Consider the following 22,794-nt stretch of genomic DNA (forward strand, 5'->3'; position numbering starts at 1 on the left):
GTTATGTTTTATTTTTATTTTTTATTTTTTCACTTTTTAATTCTCATAAGGAATTTTTGGACCAAATAGGGTTAAAATTTAACCCATCTCTGTAGCTCAATGGTAATGATAGGGTCCCGCAATCATTTGGTTACATGTAGGCACACCAGTACTTTGTACTACATCTAATTAAGTCGCTCAATCAGGCATTTGGGTCAGGTGATCACTTAATTCAGGCTCAGTCTGCTATAAATTGACGGTCTGCACACTAATAGGCACAACCCTGATGAAGAGAGTAGCTATCTCTCGAAACATGTCGGTATTGTGCTGCCTTTGAGCCACCATCTTACCCCCAGTGTGACGTCACGCTAGCCCTGCCCCATCACACGCTGAGTCCCTCAGCGTTGCTCTCGGCCGGAGCACGCGAGGCAACGGCGGTCTCCACGTCCATACGGATTAGCAGCAGCAGCCCCAGCCCCCACGCTGAGCACCCAAGCCTGTCTCACTGAGCACTGGCCCTGCAAGTAAGTGCACCAGAATTAAGCACCTCGTTCCACTAGTGGGCACATGCTGTCACTAACGCTCATTCACTTTGCAGGAACTGTGCCATCATTTGTTTTGCACAGGATTAATCATTCTGACCTCGCCTGTTGAAACTGGCATGCAGTAAGGTCAGCATTCAGTTATCATCTCAAACATCTATTTATCCCCCTCTTTTTTTGGTTTTATTTTTCAACTATTATATTTTTTTCAGAAACAGGCTGCAACATTCCAATCTTAATATTTGGCAATGGCTACATTTACAGCATATATTTTATATGGTTCTGATTTCCTTAAGTGAGTAAATCAAGATTAGTTCATATTTTATTTATTTATTTATTTATTTATTTTTTTCCCTCTGTAACACACTAACGGGCTCACCCCCATTTAACCCTATATTATCTATTCAGCAGTTTTGGCATCCAAATATATACATCTATGACAAGGTGAATAGTCTCAGAATACTGCTATACATCCACCACCACGTGATTTTTTCACACACCAGCAAGTAAGTACTCAGTTATATTATATATTTTTTTCAGTTCCCAGCATAGCGCGGTGTATTTCTTTTCTTTATTGAAACCATTTGTTACAACAACTTTGTTTATTCTGTTGCAGCTTTCCATGGCGCATGCTGTTTCAGTGATTATGCAAAATCTGTCATCTAAAAAAACATGCAGCAACATGTACATACAAGTCACAGAAATTCTACCAGCTATACAATACACTGTCTCTACAAGCCATACAGACATGTTTTACCAACAGTAGATTAAAGAAGATTACAGGAGACATCATGCAGCTTCAAGATGAAAACATACAAAGCAAGAAATGTTTTTCGATACACAAAAGATCATCCTTCTCGGCAGCACATTGTTCTGTGTAAACAGGACTTACACTGACAAGAACTATAACAGCCTGTGTGCACTGAGCGATATATTGCAGATTGTTGAGGAGTGCACATCTGAAGCCGGGTCGGAAAGTTTAGACAGGCTCTTGAGTGACCTTTGGACACATCATATGAAGAGAGCAATCATTGGAGAAGGACATCATGGTTGGAAGAATAGAAGGAAACCAGGGCAAAAAGGAAGACCAGCAACCCGATGGCTTGAGACAATCAAGAAAACGGCGGAGAAGACCATGGTGACCCTATCTACGCTTGTAACCAGTGTGTGGTGTGATGGTTACCAGTGTGATATGTGATAGTTACCAGTGTGCTGTGTAATGGTTTCCAGTGTCACCAGTGTGATGTGTAATGGTTACAGCTCTCGGCTCTTCTGATCTCACTGCAGAGCTGTGTGTTGTTATAACTGACACATCTGTAGGTTCCTCTAAGCTCCAGCTTCCATCTCACAGGGAGACGGGGCTGCAATATTGTTACAATGCAGCAGAGCTTCATTTCTCCTGTTCTGCGCTAGTTACTTGTCTCACACAGTTAACACCCCTTCACGTAAAATAACCTCCGATGTCAGATCCTCATGTGAATCAGCGTCCTCCCCGGAGCCTGGAAGAGTTCATTTATATAAAGTGATAAAAGATGATTTTCCCACAACAAGGCATCTGATATGAGGATGCAGGCAGGAGTGTTATCAGCATTCTATAATGTGCATGCCCATAATAACAGTTTAAATAAGTCAGATGTGGTGACAGATTCTCTTTAAAGGGAACCTGTCATGTGAAAAACGCTATTAATATACAGATATTCGGTTAATCTGCAGGTTAATAGCTTTCCTAAGCCACTGTGTGGACATCACATTTACAGCCCGACTGCCAGGATGAAATTACCGTTTGTCCTCCCGGCAGCCTCAGATATTCTGTCTTGTCATTAATTATTTTTACGGATCCATGAACTTGCATGGGTAATTTTGATCCATGTTATGTCTCCATCATTTTTTTACAGACTTACAGTGCGCTAAAATAACACATCTATGTGAACAGCTCCATAGATTATTATATGCAGATGTTTTATCTGTGAAAAACATGGAGTCTGAATGGAGTCTAAAGTCTCATGAAAAATGGAAGTCGGAATGAGGTCTAAAGCCCCAATACACATTGGATATCTGTCAGCCAAACAAAGGTTTCTCAACTTCCCCACACACAGTAATAGTCAGCCAAGCACTACGGTGTTCTCTATGAGAGAGCAGCTGGCAAACTCCTCTAGCAGTGACTTATCTTCCAAAGAACAAAGGGATCAGCCTTTCGTATTGGGTGAAAATGTCATTGATGCAACCTGTGCAGCTGCACAGTGGTCCAATAGGTAAGGGGGCTCATTTTCACCTCCAAAGCGGATAAAATTGAGCATTATGATGGGCTATTGGACTGCAAGGGTCCTATATATTGTTCTTGAATAGGAATCCTCTTCGGTCGCCCGTAATTGGAATCCTATACGATGGATCCTTCTCTCCCAGACATCGTATGCCCAGGGAGAGTCAGGAAATCCCCAAACAGATTAAATCTGGGAGTTTAGAGATTTATCTAATGTGTATGGGGCAGTAAGAAGGGCCAGTAAGTACTTCACGGGTCCTTCAGAAGTTAAAGAGAAAACATAAAAGCTCACTAACTTCTGATGTTAGCGGGTGGTTCTTTTGATGGCAGATAAAGAGAAATGTTTGTCGGAAGGACACTCCGATACATGGTAATTTTACCCCCAAACGGTGATATTTCTTCCCTCATTTTTTTACCCACCAGCACATACACCATGGGATTCAGGAAAGTGTTAGTGGCGGCAATGCTGGATAACAGTGGAAAAAAAACAATCGCTTTATACATCAGAGTGAACTCCATAGTATGGGCCGACACCAAGAAGATTATCTGGGCCAAAACTAATGGAGTCTTGGTACAGAAGAAGGCCAGCACGGCTGCAATCACCACTCTGTACAGTCTAGATGATGATGGCACCTCTGATTTCCTCACTTGATGAATGATGATGTTGTTGGAGGATAGGATCACACATAGTGGGATGATGCAACCGATCGCTACAAGTGAAACTATAAGACTCGTTGTAGATTGCATTTCTACCCAGATTTTGAAACTGTCTGGATTTGTATTTTCTGAATCGCAAGCATTACGTGAAATATTCCTATATTCTTGACTCAAATTCGAGTTTGGTTTAATGTTTGAGTATATTAAGTTAGTAATATCATTACTAAAGAGAATGCAATGATTTTCTCCACAAGTTGAAACTTCCCCGCTATAGATGATGGCTGGAAGGCTACATACGGCCGATAATACCCAGATGAGTGTACAAATACTGTAACCAACTTTCCTGGAAAGGAACCTCTGGTGCCATATTGGTTTAGCAACAGACAAGGTGCGATCAATATTTAGAGCTGTGAGGATGTAAATACTGGCGTACATATTAACAAAGGTAATGAAGTTGCTGAATTTACACAAATCGGACCCATACGGCCATCTTGCCATTAATACAGACACAGCCTGAAGAGGGAGGAACAGAAGAAAGGAGAAATCTGCCACCGCCAAGTTCAGGAACCAGATTCGAGATTTGCTCTTCTTCATTAAGAATCCGGTGACAAAGATGACAAGAAGGTTGCCAGTAAAGCCGATGATACAAGTGATTATGGAGAGCACAAAGCTGGAGTACTGGATAGGGGTTGGGTTGCTCATGCTCGGAGAAAGGTCCAGTAACTCTGGGTCATTGTACATATCCCAGAACAAGTAACATACTTTTCTATGTAATTCCGGATCCTTGTGTAGTTCAAGCTCCATGGTTACAATCTGCCAAACAGAAACAAAACAAAGTCGTTACTATCTACAGTTAAAATCAATATTATTCCACCGCCCCATTGCCAATTAGGTTTATTAGCAAAATGTATACGTTGTTACTCTTTGCAAAAAAAAAACCTAATCAAACAGAAAATGTTTTAAAGCTCAACACAATGAATTCAGCAGGTAGTGTCTCCTTATTCATCACAAGTAACACTTTTATTGCAGTCTAAGAATTATTCTCTTTCTGAATAAAATCCCCTATAAGAGCAAAATCAGAGATTGTCCCTATGAAGAGCTGGTTGAACGACCAATTTGAGGCAGGACTCAAATACGGCACAATAGGTGAGGAAACAGAAACAAAACACCGGCTTTATTGACAAAAAGAGGACTATATGCCGGGCAATGAGACTAACAGTTATTGTAAAGAGAACAGTAATATTAAATATAAAGGTAGATAGCTGGAGTATGTCACGCAAGCTGCACTCCAGCTAAGGCAATGCAAAGTTCAATACAAACAATATAAACTACTCTCTTCTAACTTACTACCTGGCTACCAATAATCAGGACAAGCTGTTACAGTGTCCTAAATAAATAAGCCTGCTCTACCCCCTAACACAGTTAACACTAGCATAACTCATGGTGCTGTAAATTTAGAAGAAAGTCTAGTAACTGTTATTTGATCCTGATGCAGCTGAGCCAAGTTGGTTGTGTTGAGCTCTTCCTTCAGGTTAACGAATCTCTTTTTCCTGAGTCTGGGCAAGTCTAGTTCCCTCTTTCAATGTGGAGGGATGGCTGGTACCACAGTGTTATTTTCCTCTCAGATTACAAGTGGTGCAGGAAAACTGCCCTGGTTGTATGATGTGACTCTGTCCATCTTTCGGTCCTGGTGACGAATAATGAAGTGAATGGGCACTATATTCAACCTTGAAGCAGTTAGTTCACTTTTATCAGTCTTTCACAGCAAAATCCCATCTTGTCAGTGTCCCTCAGACACAAGGCCTTCTTCACTTCCTGCTTCTTGTACAAAACCAACATGAAGCCAACTGCAGGGGAGAAAAGACTAGTTCACACAACTCAGATGGAAGCATGGTCTCTTAAAGCCACAGTGTCAATTAGTACCTAGCAAGAGCCGAACCTCTAAACATGAGGATGAGCTTGAAGTTAGAAAAGTTTTTGAAAAAGTTAAATCGAACCTGCCATAAACTTTAAAAAGTAACCATTGTTTGAATTTTTATTTTGTAAATCAATAACTGACATGATAATCAGCAACTTTGCACTATATCTTATAAGAGAAATCTGCTTCTTTCTCTTCCTGGACTGATCTTTCATTCTCATTTCATGGGTAAAAACTGTATTTAACCCCTTTGAGATGAAGCCTGTTTCTACCTTAATGACAGGCCGATTTTTACAGTTCTGACCACTGTCACTTTAAGAGGTCATAACTCTGAAGCGCTTCAACGGATCCTGGTGATTCTGAGAAAATTTTCTCAAGACATATTGTACTTTATGACAGTGGTAAAATTTATTCAATATGACTAGCATTTATTTGCGAAAAAAATGGAAATTTGGAAACATTTTGGAAAATTTTGCAATTTTCAAACTTTTAGTTTTTATGCCCTTAAATTACAGAGTCATATCACGCAAAATAGTTAATAAATAACATTTCCCACATGTCTGATTTACATCAGCACAATTTTGGAAACAATTTTTTTGGTTAGGAAGTTGTAAAGGTTAAAAGTTGACCAGTGATTTCTCCTTTTTACAACAAAATTTGCAAAACCATTTTTTCAGGGACCACCTCACACTTGAAATGACTTTGAGGGGCCTATATGACAGAAAATGCCAAACAGTGACACCATTCTAAAAACTGCACCCCTCAAGGTTCTCAAAACCACATTCATGAAGTTTATTAACCCTTCAGGTGCTTCACAGGAATTTTTGGAATGTTTTAAAAAAAATGAACATTTAACTTTTTTTCACAAAAAATTACTTCAGATCCAATTTGTTTTATTATACTAAGGGTATCAGGAGAAATTGGGCCAAAAAAGTTGTTGTGCAATTTGTCCTGAGTATGCTGATACCTCATATGTGGGAGTAAACTATTGTTTAGGCGCAAGGCAGAGGTCGGAAGGGAAGGAGTGCCGTTTACCTTTTCAATGCAAAATTGATGGGAATTGAGATCGGACGCCATGTCGCGTTGGGAGAGCCCCTGATGGGCCTAAACAGTGGAAACCCCCAACAAATGACACCACTTTGGAAAGTAGACCCCCTAAGGAACTTACCTAGATTTGTGTTGTGCACTTTGAACCCCCAAGTGCTTCACAGAAGTTTATAATGTAGAGCCGTTTAAATAAAAAAATCAGATTTATTTCACAAAAATGATTTTTCGCCACCAATTTTTTATTTTCCCAAAGGTAACGGGAGAAATTGGACCCCAAAAGTTGTTGTGCAATTTGTCCTGAGTATGCTGATACCCAGTATATGGGGGGTATACCACTGCTTAGGCGCATGGAAGAGCTTGGAAGGGAAGAAGCGCCGTTTGACTTTTCAATGCTAAATTGGCTGGAATTGAGATCAGACGCCATGTCACGTTTGGAGAGCCCCTGATGTGCCTAAACAGTGGAAACCCCCCCAATTCTATCTCCACCCCTAACCCCAACACACCCCAAACGAAATCCCATCACTAGCCATAACCATAACCTCAAACCTAACCCTAACTCACCCCTAACCCTAATCCCAATCCTAACTCCAACCCTAACCCTAATTCCAACCTTAACCATAATTCTAACCCTAACCCTAATCCCAACCTTAACCCTAATCCCAACCCTAACCCTAACTTTAGCCTCAATCCTAACCCTAACTTTAGCCCCAACCCTAAACCTAACCCCAACCCTAACCCTAATAGGAAAATGAAAATAAATACATTTTATTTATTTTATTATTTTTCCCTAACTAAGGGGGTGATAAATGGGGGTTTGATTTACCATTTATAGTGGGTATTTATTGAGAGTTTTTATGTTTGGCAGCTGTCACACACTAAAAGACGCTTTTTATTGAAAAAAATAGTTTTTGCATCACCACATTTAGAGAGCTATAACTTTTTGATTTTTCTGCTGATGGCGCTGTTCGGTGGCTTGTTGCTTGCAAGATGACGTTTTCAGCTGTACCATTTACATCTGTCTTTTTGATCGCGTTTTATTGCAATTTTTGTTAGACGGTATGATGATAAAGCATTTTTTTGTTCACTGAAGGGGTTAACTAGTGGGACAGTTTTATAGAGCAGTTCGCTATGGATGTGGCGATACCAAATATGTGTACTTTTATTGTTTTTTATTTACATAAACAAATGGATTTATTGGAAAAATATTTTTTTTCTTATCTTTATATGGGAATTTTTTTAAAAATATTTTCACACATTCTATTTTTCTGACTATATCATGTCAGATTGCTGATCTGACACTTTGCATAGCACAGTGTCAGATCAGCAACCTGACAGACAGTGAAGGTGGCTTGCCGTCGCCTGTTCTCAGTAGGCACTGAAAAGCCACCTCCCTGCAGGACCCGAAAAGACCCCGCAGCCATCTTGGAGCCGAGGGTCTCCATGGAGACCACCGGACTAACGCGATCGCGCTCTTCTTCTTTATGCCGTTGTCAGTACTGACAGCGGCATCAGAGGGGTTAAATGCCCACGATCATTGCTAACACCGATCGTGGGCATTGCTGTGGGGTTTCAGCTGTCACATACAGCGTAAGGCCGCGCAACCGTGCCACTGTCCTAGTCCAATTGTTTGCGGGAACACAGTTCCCGCAGAGCAATACTATTACGGCGCATGTCGGGAAGGGGTTAATGAAGACACATTTCCCATTACTGAGGCAGGAGATGACAGTTGGTGATTTTGAAATTTTATGGATAGGGGAGAAGCTAGAAGCAAGCACAGACATTTTGCCGTATTTTCTGCTGAAGTGACAGCAACAGTTCTTCTTAGATGTTTATGAGCACCAATTGGTAATGGGAAATCTGTATTCACTGAAGCCAGTTTTTACCAGTGATTTTGAGAATTAATGATTAGTCATGGAGAAGAAAGAAGCGGATTTCTCTGATAAGATGTATTACAATGTTTCTTATTTTTATTCTATTGTACTAATGATTTCCGGAAAAAAAAATATCGGTTACACCTTTCATGTTTTCTAAATTCTATTAACTTGCAGATATATAGTTAATCTGACAATAAATAGCATTACAAAATTATCCATTCCCCTTAGTATAAGAGCAGCTACCGGAATAAAATGAACATTATTCCTGCTGGCGCTACTCATCTTTAGATAGCACAGTAAGAAAAATGCTGGAGGCTTAAGATGTCCATTCCAAAACTCAAAGGCATACACCTCAACTAACCAAAAAACTGCCTACAAGATTTATAAAGCCATCTAAGTAAACAACAACAGTTCTGCAATTCAGTTATGTGGAACCATGAAAATATTCGGAACTGGAGGGAAAAATATTAATCATATTCTGAAATGAACTCTCTGCCTATAGTGAAGCATATTGGTGGATCAGTGTTACCTAAAGTGAAACATGACAGTCGCTCAGTGATATCTACAGTGAAACATGAGGTGGCTTGATGGCTACACTGATGAATGGCAATTGCTCTGTGATGCCTACAGTGTAGCTTGGTGTGGACTTAGTGTTATTTGCTGTGAAGCATGACAATTGCTTGATGATGTTTACAGTGAAGCAAAGTGATGGCTCGGTGATGTCTACAGTGAAGCATGTCAGTGGCTTAATTATATCTACAGTGAAGCATGGCAGTGGCTTAGTGATGTCTACAGTGAAACATGATGGTTGCTTAGTGTTACTTACAGTGAAACATGTCAGTCACTTGTTAATATCTACAGTGAAGCATGGCAGTGGCTTGATGGCTACACCGAAGAATGGCAATTGCTCTGTGATGCCTACAGTGTAGCATGGTGGTGGCTTAATGATGTCTACAGTGAAACATGATTGTGGTTTAGTGTTACTTACAGTGAAACATGTCAGTCACTTGTTAATATCTACGGTGAAGCATGGCAGTGGCTTGATGATGTCTACACTGAAGCAAGACAATGGCTCGGAGATGCTCTCAGGCTGCTTTGTTTCCTCTGTCACTGGAAATCAGCAGCATGTTGAAGGCAAGATGGGTTCAATCCAGTATCCATAAATCCTGAAAAAAATGTGCCATTCCTTCTGAAGAAGCTAAACCTTGGCCATCATTGGATCTTGGAACAGGACAGTGATCCCAAGCATAGCTCAAAGTCCACCAAGGGTTGGTTTAATAAGTCCTGGAAGATTCTGGATTGGCCGTCACAGCCCACTAAAATCTCACAGAATATCTCTGGTGAGAAGAGAAAAAGGCAGTTGCAGCATCAAACCCCAGAATATTAGTGAACTGGAGGCCATTTCCTAGGAATGTTGTCAGATGGCTAAGCATTGTATTTTCAGCAGGTTATAACAGCCAAAGCTGCTCTACATGCAAAGTAATAAAGACACTTGTAATGAAGGAGGTGAATAATTCTGAGACTGAAGTATTAAATAAAAAAGTGACATTTTGAGGTGAATTTGGAGAAACCACTTGTGTTATTTGTCTTCAGTTAATTAGTGTTTCATTGTTTTCTTGCAAACAGCAGAAAGTTTGTAAACTTTGCTAATAAACCTAGTTTGCAATAGGGGAAAATTATTTTCTTTGTACCTGTAGTGTATTCATGACATTATTTCAATTGCTCCATGTAAAAGATTTGAATGACATAAGAAAGAGTCCATAGATGAAGTCTGATCTATCAGATCATTCTCACTCATTTCAGTACAGAGAGGGAAAATGCTGCTAATGGGATCTCTTGGGCATGGGAAATCCACTAACCATCATAGACCTACTATATCTCTCACAAGGGAATCACATGTCACTCTTGTTAAAAAAGCCAAGCCGAGTTCAAGACTTGTAAGCTCGGGTTTGCGTTTCCCCATGTTTCATCAGGAATCCGATATAAATAGAGTTGAGCGAAACGGGTCGAAAAATTTCAAAAGTCACCGACTTTTGGTAAAGTCGGGTTTCATGAAACGAAACCCGACCCTAGGGTGAGGTCGGCCACGAGCTCGGCGACTTTAGCGCCAAAGTCGCGTTTCAAAAGTTTGTTTTCCACCCTTTTTCAGCCAATCAGGATCCACGGACACTGTGGGCAACGTGATGACATGGGCAGGGGTCACCACCATCTTTGAGAAGGGCATGCAAGTGATTGGCTTGCTTTGGGGGGCGTCACAGGGGGTATAAAAGGGCGTGCACGCCGACCGCCATGGTACTCATGCTGATCTCAGAATAGGGAGAGCTGCTGCTGCTGCTGCTGCTGCTGATTCTGTAGGGAGAGCGTTAGGCAGGGAAGAAGACACCAAAAACTGCTTCTGCTGCTAGCGATTTTGCCTGTACAACACACCAGTCACTGTGTGCGCAGTGCAAGTGGAGGCTATATTTTGCTGGGTCAGCTGTGTTGGTTGTTAGGCTGCCTTATAAGGCTTCCTGATAGTGGCATTGCTGTTTTCCCACTACTCTGCAAACTGCTTTTTTAAAAGCAATCCAAATTTTTTTTTTTTGTCCTGGTGAGGTACTGAGCGTGCATTTTTTCACACCATACAGCGGTGTACGCTCCTCACACAGTACCGTGTAATGGCTGTTATCACAGCCACAGTGAAGCTATCTGTGTGTGACTCTGTAAGATTAAGTCGAGGACATGTTCCGTTCTTACAGACCTCCACCTTCTAGTTTTGTCTGCTTTTCAAACAGTTAAGTATATTTGCTGTTTGATCACATTCAAAACTATAGAGAAACAGCGTGTGTCAGTCCGTATACTTAAAAAACACAGAGCTTGACAATTTTACGGACACCGGACAGCAGTGTACGTGCACGCTCCTCTCTCAGTACCGTGTAACGGCTGTTATCACGGCCACAGTGAAGCTATCTGTGTGTCACTCTGTAAGGATAAGTCGAGGACATGTTCCGTTCTTACAGACCTACACTCTAGGGAGATTCCTATTCTGCCCAATTCTATATACACCTTGCAGTTTGTCATACACTAGCCAATTTCTGCCTGTGACATAGCGGTGTGATATTCACTGGGCCTCACACAATCCAACAGTGTCCACAAGTGTGTTCAGAAATTCTACATCTCCCCTGTCCTATAGTGACATTTTTCACACCTGCGACATTGAGCCTGTGACATAGCAGTGTGATATTCACTGGGCCTCACACAATCCAACAGTGTCCACAAGTGTGTTCAGAAATTCTACATCTCCCCTGTCCTATAGTGAGATTTTTCACACCTACGACATTGAGCCTGTGACATAGCGGTGTGATATTAACTGGGTCTCACACAACAGTGTCCACAAGTGTGTTCAGAAATTCTACATCTCCCCTGTCCTATAGTGACATTTTTCACACCTGCGACATTGAGCCTGTGACATACCGGTGTGATATTAACTGGGCCTCACACAATCCAACAGTGTCCACAAGTGTGTTCAGAAATTCTACGTCTCCCCTGTGCTATAAACACCTTGTACCTTGTTTTTCATTACTATATCGTTTGTGGGATTTTGTGTACATTTTTACCAAAAATAAGGAAGGCTGGTGGAAGAGGCCGTGGAATTGGTCGGGGGGTTGCCAGCTGGTAATGATGCTGTTGGTGGTGGATCTGATGGTAGTGGCAAAAGCAAAATAGGACCGAATGCAGGAGGTGTTGAACCTGCGTCATCGTCTGGCTCCACAACGCCTCAAAGGCTTAGTTTTCTAGGAGTTGGCAAACCGCTTTTAAAGCCAGAGCTTCAGGAAAAAGTTTTGGCTTACATTGCTGACTCAGCCTCCAGCTCTATCGCCTCCTCTTCTGAAGTTGTAAAAAATAAAAGCACTGAGTCGTCATTGGAGGCTCATGTTCATGAACCACACCTTTCCTTGTGTCCTTCACCCCAACCAAGATTGAAGGATGACGCAGGCCATACAACTAATTACTCCATGGAGCTGTTTTCACATACCATGCCTGGGTTATCAAGTGAAATGGTGAATTACCCAGGCCAAGATGAATCTGACATGGAGTGCACTGATGCACAGCCACTGATAGATGATTCTGCTGGTACATTCAGTCAGAGCACTACATTGTCCTCGCAGTGTAATGGGCCAGATTCTGACCCTGATGAGACTCAGGTGCCCCTTCCCGCATACTATACTACCATACACGGTGACACAGAGGAAGGTGCACATGACATTGAAGAGGAGGTGATGGATGACCCAGTGGTTGACCCAGATTGGCATCCATTGGGGGAAGAGGGTGCTGCTTCCAATAGCTCAGAAAAGGAGGAGGAGCATCCACAGCAGACATCTACATTGCAACAGCTGTTATCTGGCAGGCCCGGAGCACTCCAAAGACAGGTTCCAAAAATCAAAAGAGTTGCTGGACAGCTTGTCCAGACGGTCAAAAGATCACAGCGTGCTAGGCCGCAAAAGGTCTTCCAAAGTAGGAAGAGTGCAGTGTGGCACTTTTTTGAACAAAATCCTCATGATCAGGGGAAGGTTATCTGTAAGAAGTGCGCAAAGACCTTTAGCCGAGGGAAAAATCTGAAAAATTTGAATACCAGTTGCATGCTTAGACATTTAACCAGCATGCACTTGCAAGCGTGGACACAACACCAAACCTCAAGTACCACATGTGCAACTGATCACAAAGAAGGTAGTCAGCAACGCTACATTGTTTCCCCCACTGTAAGCCCACCGGTTAGCACAGCAACAAATGTTGAGGTGTCGTTGCAAGGCCAAAGCAGTCAGGGAATCCCACTGTTATATCAACGAAAGACTGAATCTAGGCCATCAGAAAGAACACCAACTCCATCACCATCATCAACCCTCTCTCTCAGTCCACCCTGTCCACCCCTAGTTCCACCATATGCAGCTCTCAAGTCCAGCTCACCCTCCCAGAGACTATGAGTAGGTCAAGAAAGTACTCAGTCTCTCATCCGCGTACACTGGGTTTGAACGCCCACATTGCCAAACTAATCTCGTTAGAGATGATGCCCTATCGGTTGGTGGAAAGCGCAGCTTTCCGCGAACTCATGGCCTATGCAGTACCATGCTATAACCTACCCAGTCGCCACTTCTTCTCTCGCAAAGCCATCCCAGCCCTCCACCATCATGTGAAAGACCGCATTGTCCATGCACTCAAGCAGTCAGTGAGTGGAAAGGTGCACCTCACATCAGATGCATGGTCCAGTCGGCATGGCCAGGGCAGTTACGTGTCCATCACTGCGCACTGGGTTAATGTGGTAGATGCAGGGTCCACAGGGGACAGCGGTGGTGGGACAGTGCTGCCTAGCCCACGGTATAGGAAACAGTTGGCTGTAGGCGTTCGACCCTCCTCCTCCTCCAGAAGCGAAAGCTTGTCCACAGAGCGCAGTCGTACAAGCACTCCATCTGCAGCTGCCACTGTTGCACACGAGGTGTCCCCCTATCGAGTAGCTAGTGGAAAGCGTCAGCAGGCTGTGTTGCAGATGATGTGTTTGGGCGAGTACTTTCAGCGACAAACTGAGTCATGGCTGGGCAGTATACATCTTGAGGCAGGCAAGGTAGTTAGTGATAACGGCCGTAATTTTGTGGCAGCCATAGCCCTTTCAAAACTCAGCCACATACCTTGCTTGGCTCACACCTTGAACCTGGTGGTGCAGTGCTTCCTCAACAATTATCCGGAGTTAACAGCCCCGCTCTAGAAGGTGCGAAGACTGTGCGCGCACATCCGCCGGTCGCCTGTACACTCCATTCGTATGCAGAAGCTGCAGCGATTGCTTCACCTTCCCAACCACCGCCTCATTATTGACATTGCAACAAGGTGGAACTCCACCCTGCACATGGTTGAGCGGCTGTGTGAAGAGGCAGGCCATAATGCATTTGTGGGAGGATACACGGCCAGGCACTTTGAGAGCAGACATGGAGTTGACAGGTGTGCAGTGGTCGAAGCTGAAAGACCTCTGTAAAGTCCTTCAGTGTTTTGAGGAATGCACACGGCTGGTAAGCGCAGACGACGCCATCCTAAGCATGAGCATCCCACTTATGCGTCTGCTCATGCAAACTTTGACGCACCTTAAGGAGCAGGCGTCTGCAGCCAATGTTGACGAGGAGGAGGGAATCCTTGATGACATTCAGCCATTGTCTGCTCAGGGACCTCTCCTGGACGAGGTGGAGGAAGAAGAGGAGGAGGAGGAGGATGATGGGGATGATTACTTAGGGGAGGAGGATGCATCTTGTGGGGCAAGTGAAAATGTTGGCATGGCAAGGTCTGGTTCAGGGTTTGTGCGTGACTGGAGGGATGTGGATTTGCCAGAAAGTGCTCCTCCAACCAGCACTCGCAGTGCATCATTTACACCGGGAACATTGGCCCACATGTCAGATTATGCCTTGCAGATCCTTGAAAGGGACCCTCGCATTGCCAAAATGATGAACGTTGATGACTACTGGTTGGCCAGCATCCTGGATCCACGCTATAAAGGCAAATTACAAAACATCATGCCACAGGAGAACCTTGACCTAATATTGGCTAATAAACAAGCAACTCTGGTAAACCGGTTGGTTGAGGCATTCCCAGCACACAGCAGCGGTGATGGTTCTCACACGAGCCGTACGGGCCGGGGGCAGCTTGGCAGAGGTGTTCGTGGTGCACACAGCAGAAGTGGCGTTGGAGACAGGGGTTTCATGACAATGTTGTGGACTGATTTTTCAAGTACCGCTCACACAACTGGTAATACTGCATCGATGGAAAGTGACAGGAGACAGCAGTTGTCAACTATGGTTACAAACTACTTTTCCTCCCATATCGATGTTTTCCCGCACAGGTCATTCCCCTTTGACTATTGGGCCGCTAAACTGGACACCTGGCCTGAATTGGCACAATATGTCTTACAGGAGCTCGCTTGCCCAGCTGCAAATGTGCTATCGGAAAGAGTCTTCAGTGCAGCTGGATCAATCCTGACAGAAAAAAGGACCCGTCTGTCAACCCAAAATGTGGATGATCTAGCCTTCATTAAAATGAACCATGCATGGGTTTCCAAGGATTTTGTCCCACCTTCCCCTGATGACACATAGGGTGACAGAAAAATGGCTTGCTTTGGTCCTCCTCTTCCTGGGACTTGAACAATTTCGCCTTTTCCATCAGCTGAATGTCCAACATCAACATATGCCACTTTCTAAAACTCCCTAACTGTGCTGCCTCCCCCCCCATGGCCGGGGTCACCACCTAGCGCAGGAAACCGTGCGAGTGCCGTTGCCCTGGACATGTGGGTAGGCCGACTCTTGGGCGCGGGCACTGGCACAGGGTCCCTCATAGTGCAATCAAGTGTCTCTGACGGAGGTGGTGCACACCTGACGTCAGACACACCGCCGTACTATGAGGGGCCCAGTGCCAGTACCGACGCCCAAGAGTGGGCCCCCCTTGCTTGGGCAGGGCCCCAGCATTTGCAATCTTTACCTCTCCCTGCTCCTCCGCTGTGTAGTCTGGGCCGTCAAATCCATACTGGGCCTGACACCGTCTGAGCCTGCCTCCTGATCTATAGACATATATTTTGAATGTGTACACTATGCTATCCATACATGTTATCCGGTGATACGGTACCCTTTCTCACCTTTGTGCAATCACGTGTAATCCATACTGGGCCTGACACCATTTGAGCCTGCCTCCTGATCCATAGACATATATTTTGAATGTGTACACTATGCTATCCATACATGTTATTCGGTGATACGGTACCTTTCTCACCTTTGTGCAATCACGTGTAATCCATACTGGGCCTGACACCGTCTGAGCCTGCCTCCTGATCTATAGACATATATATTGAATGTGTACACTATACTATCCATACATGTTATCCGGTGATACGGTACCCTTTCTCACCTTTGTGCAATCACGTGTAATCCATACTGGGCCTGACACCGTCTGAGCCTGCCTCCTGATCTATAGACATATATTTTGAATGTGTACACTATGCTATCCATACATGTTATCCGGGGATACGGTACCCTTTCTCACCTTTGTGCAATCACGTGTAATCCATACTGGGCCTGACACCGTTTGAGCCTGCCTCCTGATCTATAGACATATATTTTGAATGTGTACACTATGCTATCCATACATGTTATTCGGTGATACGGTACCTTTCTCACCTTTGTGCAATCACGTGTAATCCATACTGGGCCTGACACCGTCTGAGCCTGCCTCCTGATCTATAAACATATATTTTGAATGTGTACACTATGCTATCCATACATGTTATCCGGGGATACGGTACCCTTTCTCACCTTTGTGCAATCACGTGTAATCCATACTGGGCCTGACACTGTTTGAGCCTGCCTCCTGATCTATAGACATATATTTTGAATGTGTACACTATGCTATCCATACATGTTATCCGGTGATACGGTACCCTTTCTCACCTTTGTGCAATCACGTGTAATCCATACTGGGCCTGACACCGTTTGAGCCTGCCTCCTGATCTATAGACATATATTTTGAATGTGTACACTATGCTATCCATACATGTTATCCGGGGATACGGTACCCTTTCACACCTTTGTGCAATCACGTGTAATACATACTGGGCCTGAGAACGGCTGGCGAGCTGTTAAGCAAGCTACAGCACCTGTGGTTTGCACACGTAAGTTTTTCATTTTTTCAGGAATGACGGTTAGGCCTAATTCCGGAACTGCGGTTGACCTGCACTTACTGGGAAATCATTGTTCGCCGGTAATAATTGTAATCAGTGATCCCCATCACTATCGTTGTTCAGCGGGTTATCTGCACCTGTAAGCAACAAACGCTGGCCTTTTCAGTGTAGCGCACATGCAGCCACGGACATGTAAGGGCATGACACACCAGTTATTGGCCAATCTCACGTGCCAGAGCCTCACATGTCCCTCTAGTAAGCCGGACTCGGACCGCGGGGCATGACGGAGTCTCGTTCGTTAACAGAATTAAGCTTGCAATGTGTGCATCTTTTTTGTTGCTGGATGGTTGAGGTTGCCCGTGTAGAGTCAAATTACGCCGTAGGCTCCACTCCTGGTGGTGCCCTTCTGGACATTCCTTTAAGGTTCAGCTTTGCAACCATACTGCCCACGTAAAACAAAAACTTTGCCTTCATGAACGCTGTTTGGAGGGTCGTGACTCGTGGGAATAACGCCGCCCAATCAGTTATCCTGCTAGAGAAATCATTCGTTGCTCCCAAGCATGACATCACACTTCCTAGGAGGAAGGTAATGCCACTGTGGCGACCGTACTCCTGGGGGCGACACAAGTGCACTGATGCCCAGCCACTGCTCAATGAATCTGCTGGTACATTGACCCAGACCACTACATTCCCCTCGCACGCTACACGGCCTGAATCTGACCCTGATGAAACTCAGGTTACCCTTCCCATATACAGTTCCATCTTACACGGTGACAAAGAGGAAGCTGCAGATGAAAGTGCAGGTTCGGCCCACCCGCCGTCAGACACACCACCGTACTATCAGGGGCCCTGTGCCAGTGCCGTCGCCAACGAGTGGGCCCCCCCTGCTTGCTCAGGATCACAGCACTTGCAAGGTTGAAATACTGTGCAGTGAGATGGAAGATGGGGACGACGAGGAGTCCAGACTAGTACAGGGATTCCCTAGCGAGGAGACTTATTTGATTGTTTTCAATGTTGGGACAGCAATTTTTGGGGAGCACTATACTCTGGAGAATGATAGATGGGGCCCACCATACACTGGAACATTCCAAAGGTGGACATCAGACACTGGAGCAGCATTTACAGGGCCCATTATACACTAGAGCATTAGAAATGGGGCCCATTATGTTTGGAGCATTATTTGGGCCCATAAGACAGTGGAGCTTCATCCATGGGGACCAACATATACTGTAGCATTATGTGGAGCTCATCATATACTGTTTCAAACATTATATGGGACCAATGATTCTGTATGGAGAAATAGATGGGCCTCGTCATGAGATGTAAAAAGTGAAGTATTTTTCATTGTACTATACCGCTATTTCTCTGCCGTATCGGAGCATGATGAGTTGTGGTATGTGTTAAAGGGGCGCTCTTTCGCCCAGGGCACATGAAAACCTGGAGCCAGCCCTACCCCCCCACAACTTTAGCCAAATAACCCCCATTTTTCAGTGCGCAACTAGTATTATGAAGTAAATTAAGGTTGACAAGCTTAAGTAATAAGAATTGATGCTTTTGGCATTCAAATGGGCACTGTTGGTGTGTTTCCTGTCCTCTTCTCAGTGCCGACTTTAATTCCCCATTGACTTACATTGGGTTTCGTGTTTCGGTCGGACCCCCGACTTTTCCCTATAGTCGGCCGATTTTGCTCGACCCGACTTTTGGAAAAGTCGGGTTTCATGAAACGAAACTCGACCCTAAAAAAGCAAAAGTCGCTCAACTCTAGATATAAACATTATCCTTCTAGCATTCTGCTGTCATGACTTTATATCTGCCTCCTGATGAAACATGGGGAAACGCGTCGAGGGAACTGCATGGGGAAACGCGTCGAGAGACCTACTTGGGAAAATACTTTGAGGCAGTTATTGAGGATATGTTCTGATAAGTATTCATCTTTACTGCCCTAATCTGCATTTTATCTGTATTATCTGATTTTAGTTAACCCTGTATACTGAGAACCACAGTTCACATAGTGGTATTTGCATTAACTTAATCAAGTTGCTAGGCTTGTTCAGGGCACATTAGGGACAGACGTGGAAGAGCGGGGGCACCATCATCTATATACCTTAGAGTGTCAATCTCCGTGGCTAGGCAGTATCAGATGCTAGGGACATAGGTTAGGGCAATTTAGCCCCATTTTTTGAGGGACCTGGCTTTATCGCAATACCTTTATCAATCTAAATACACACATAATAATAATAATAATAATAATAATAATAATAATAATAATAATAATAAATTTTATTTCTCTAGCGCTGACATATTCCGCAGCACTTTACATTTCAGAGGGGATTTGTACAGACAATAGACATTACAGCATAACAATAATCACATAGATCATAACAAATACCAAGAGGAGTGAGGGCCCTGCTCGCAAGCTTACAGTCTATGAGGAAAGAGGTAGACACGAAAGGTGGGTGGTAACAGTTGCCCTGATTGTATGGACCAGCCATAATGTTAAGTGTGTAACAGTACAGACACAGAGGGCTAATGGATGCATAAAGCATGTGGGAACATGATGCGGGGAACCTGGTTATGGTAAAACTTTTGGCTGTGCTACACATAGAATCATAGAATCATAGAATCATAGAATTGTAGAGTTGGAAGGGACCTCCTGGGCCATCTGGTCCAACCCCCTGCTCAAAGCAGGATTCGCTAAATCATCCCAGTCAGATGTCTGTCCAGCCTCTGTTTGAAGACTTCCATTGAAGGAGAACTCACCACTTCTCGTGGCAGCCTGTTCCACTCATTGATCACTCTAACTGTCAAAAAGTTTTTTCTAATATCTAATCTGTGTCTCCTCCCATTCAGTTTCATCCCATTGCTTCTAGTCTTTCCTTGTGCAAATGAGAATAAAGTTGATCCTTCTACAATGTGACAGCCCTTTAGATATTTGTAGACAGCTATTAAGTCTCCTCTCAGTCTTCTCTTTTGCAAACTAAACATTCCCAAATCCTGCAAACTTTCCTCATAAGACAGGGTTTGCAGACCGGTCACCATTCTGGTCGCTCTTTTCTGAACTTGCTCCAGTTTGTTGATGTCTTTTTTAAAATGTGGTGCCCAAAACTGGACACAATATTCCAGATGAGGTCTGACCAAAGAGGAGTAGAGGGAAATAATGACTTCACGTGATCTAGACTGTATGCTTCTGTTAATACATCCTAGAATTGCATTTGCCTTTTTTGCTGCTGCATCACACTGTTGACTCATATTCAGTCTGTGATCTATTAGTATACCCAAATCTTTTTCACATGTGCTGTCACTTAGCCCTATTCCTCCCATTCTATATATGCTTTTTACATTTTTATTGCCCAGATGTAGTACTTTGCATTTCTCCCTGTTAAAAACCATTCTGTTAGTTGCTGCCCACTTCTCCAGTTTATTTAAATCTTTTTGAATCCTCTCTCTCTCTTCTCTAGTATTAGCTATCCCTCCTAGCTTTGTGTCATCAGCAAATTTAATCAGTTTACCTTCAATTCCTTCATCTAAATCGTTGATAAAGATGTTGAACAATACAGGGCCCAGGACAGAGCCCTGTGGAACCCCACTTGAGACATTCTTCCAACTGGATGTGCAGCCATTTACGACCACTCTTTGGGTCCGATCGTAATTATATGTTGTCTAGTTTTTAATGCATACCTAATAAATGATTGATTTTATTTTGTCTTCTCATGAAAGCCTCCTACTGTATCTTTAAAAAAAATCTTGACTTTAAAAATTGCTAAAAAGTAAATATATATATATATATATATATATATATATATTCAATTGTTTCGCAACACATATCACAGCATGAAAAATGTGTGAAAAAGCAATAACATCTATAATAACACAATATATACATACAGTACATACAGGATTCTTGGAATTTTTTGGGGGGGTGATTTTTTTCATTTGCTATAAAAGATGCACAAGAGGCCGATTTGTGACAAACTAGAGCTATATTTTAGTATTTTAGGAATGTCAGAGTAGCTTAATGAGGTTGTTGGATTTGTGACGAAAGAATACAAATTTTTATAAGTTTCCAGCTCTTGCGTCAGCTCCTTAATATGTCCTTCCAGAATGTAGTGATGGGCAGTCCGGCTCTTTTTGGTGATCCAGCTCTCACGGCTCCGCTCACCAAAAAGAGTCGGCTCTTTTTCGACTCCTTTTGGATCCTAAATGGATCCCTATTGTATATGTGCTATTGTGTCCTAAACTCCGCCCACCTAGCGCATAAACCCCGCCCACTCGCTAGGAACCAGATTGCTTAGTGGGCGGAGTTTTGTTCCGGTGGGCGGAGTTACGTCTGCCGGACACCGGGATTTTAGGCCCAGTGAGAGCCATTCAAGGATTTTAGTGGCTCTCACTGGGGTGCCGGCTCCCATCATTCACCGTGGGGAGCCGGCTCTTTGTGTGGGATCGATCGCGACCGACACATCACTACCAGAATGGCGTTGTGGTTCTCCAGGGATCTAATGTACTCTTTCTTTCTGAGTCGACACAATTTTGCTGCTTTTCTGCTTTTCATTAGTGGCAGCTCTCGCTTCCGTGTAGCCTCCTCCATCATCTGCTGAGGGATATGCAAGTCTGTCGATGAAAGTGCACAATTATTCCCTGAGGAGATCCAAAGTCCAGTGTGTGTATCTGGTGAGGTAGCATCTCTCCAGTGGCAGCTGAGAGGAAGAATCCACTGCCAGGCAGTGGCGGGCTGGGCCGGGTGGCAGGGATGCATTTGTGTTATGATTGAGTCACCGTAGGAGGCAAAAATAGAAATGCTAGCTAAGTCCAGAAAACCAGAGAAGTTGGCAACTATCAGATTGCAGACCCCTGAACCTATCAACACAACTAGCAGTAGCCGTGGGGGGTTCCTACGATGACCTAGACCCCTCGATCACAGCCGGAGAGATACAGTACATAGGCCTAAAGAAGGAAAGGGGAAATCTAACTGCCCCAGAGCAGACCCCAAAGCAATAGGCAGCCCCCCACATATTATGACGGTGAAGCAAGATGAAAACACTTACACAGACAGAAAGACAGGCTGAGCAAAGACGGGGCCCAAAAACTACCTAGATAGGAACGGATAGGAAGGCTGCTGTCTGCAATCTGCCAAAACCCTATCAGAGACAAAAGCCAACAAGCTGATATAAAAATGTCCCTGAAGCAACTAAGCTTCAAAAACTAAATCAGCACTCAGGAACTTTCAGAAGACAGAGCTAACGGAACACTGCACACTCCAGCAGGGAGTGGCAGAATCCAAAAGCAAGAAAAACAAAAACAAATCTTAAATGCAAAAAGGCAAAACAGAAAACTTAGCTTTAGGAGAGCAGAAATCAGACTGGTGTCCAAGAGTCCACAGAGAAATCACCCGCAGGGCAGAAAGGGCGTAGGCTGCCTTAAATCCAGTCAGTGACTCCACTCAGCCAATCGTCTTCATTAGTCCCAGGTGCCTGATAATCAGGCTCACTACCTTCCTTCACTAGAATAGGGAGTTCACCAGGCCTCAGTGACGGAGGGGAAAATGAACTCACAACACATTTGCCCCCCGGGCCGGTCCCCAGACGGCTGTTCAGGGCCGCCGGAGGACGGGCACTGTACTTTTTATTGCGGCTGCCAAAACTTCATTTGTGGCCGGGCTGGCAGACTTCTTCCTGATCGTGCATGAATGATGCATCCACATATATTTGCATCTTTGAGGCGCGAATACATTTGAATGCATTATATCCGGCACAGAGCAGAGCATCGCCGTTGTTGCTGCTCCGCGGCCTAGCGTGCAGCAGAGTGATGAGGTCATCATGCTGCGACCTCCTCACACTGCT

The 22,794-nt window shown here is 44.0% G+C and overlaps 1 protein-coding gene across 1 annotated transcript in view; it reads right to left on the reverse strand.

The window, feature by feature from the left end:
- Positions 1-872: 872 nt before the first annotated feature.
- Positions 873-22,794, reverse strand: part of LOC141057115 (chemerin-like receptor 1) — a 53,799-nt gene continuing 31,877 nt past the window's right edge. The window contains exon 4 of the mRNA XM_073553661.1: positions 873-4,251. Within this exon, the coding sequence (XP_073409762.1) occupies positions 3,073-4,242 (1,170 nt within the window). The 5' untranslated portion in view covers positions 4,243-4,251 and the 3' untranslated portion in view covers positions 873-3,072. The remainder of the gene's footprint in view (positions 4,252-22,794) is intronic.

The sequence above is a fragment of the Dendrobates tinctorius genome, unplaced genomic scaffold (genome assembly GCF_039654945.1).
Source record: "Dendrobates tinctorius isolate UK_male_01 unplaced genomic scaffold, ASM3965494v1 ptg000202l, whole genome shotgun sequence".
Lineage (NCBI taxonomy): Eukaryota > Metazoa > Chordata > Amphibia > Anura > Dendrobatidae > Dendrobates > Dendrobates tinctorius.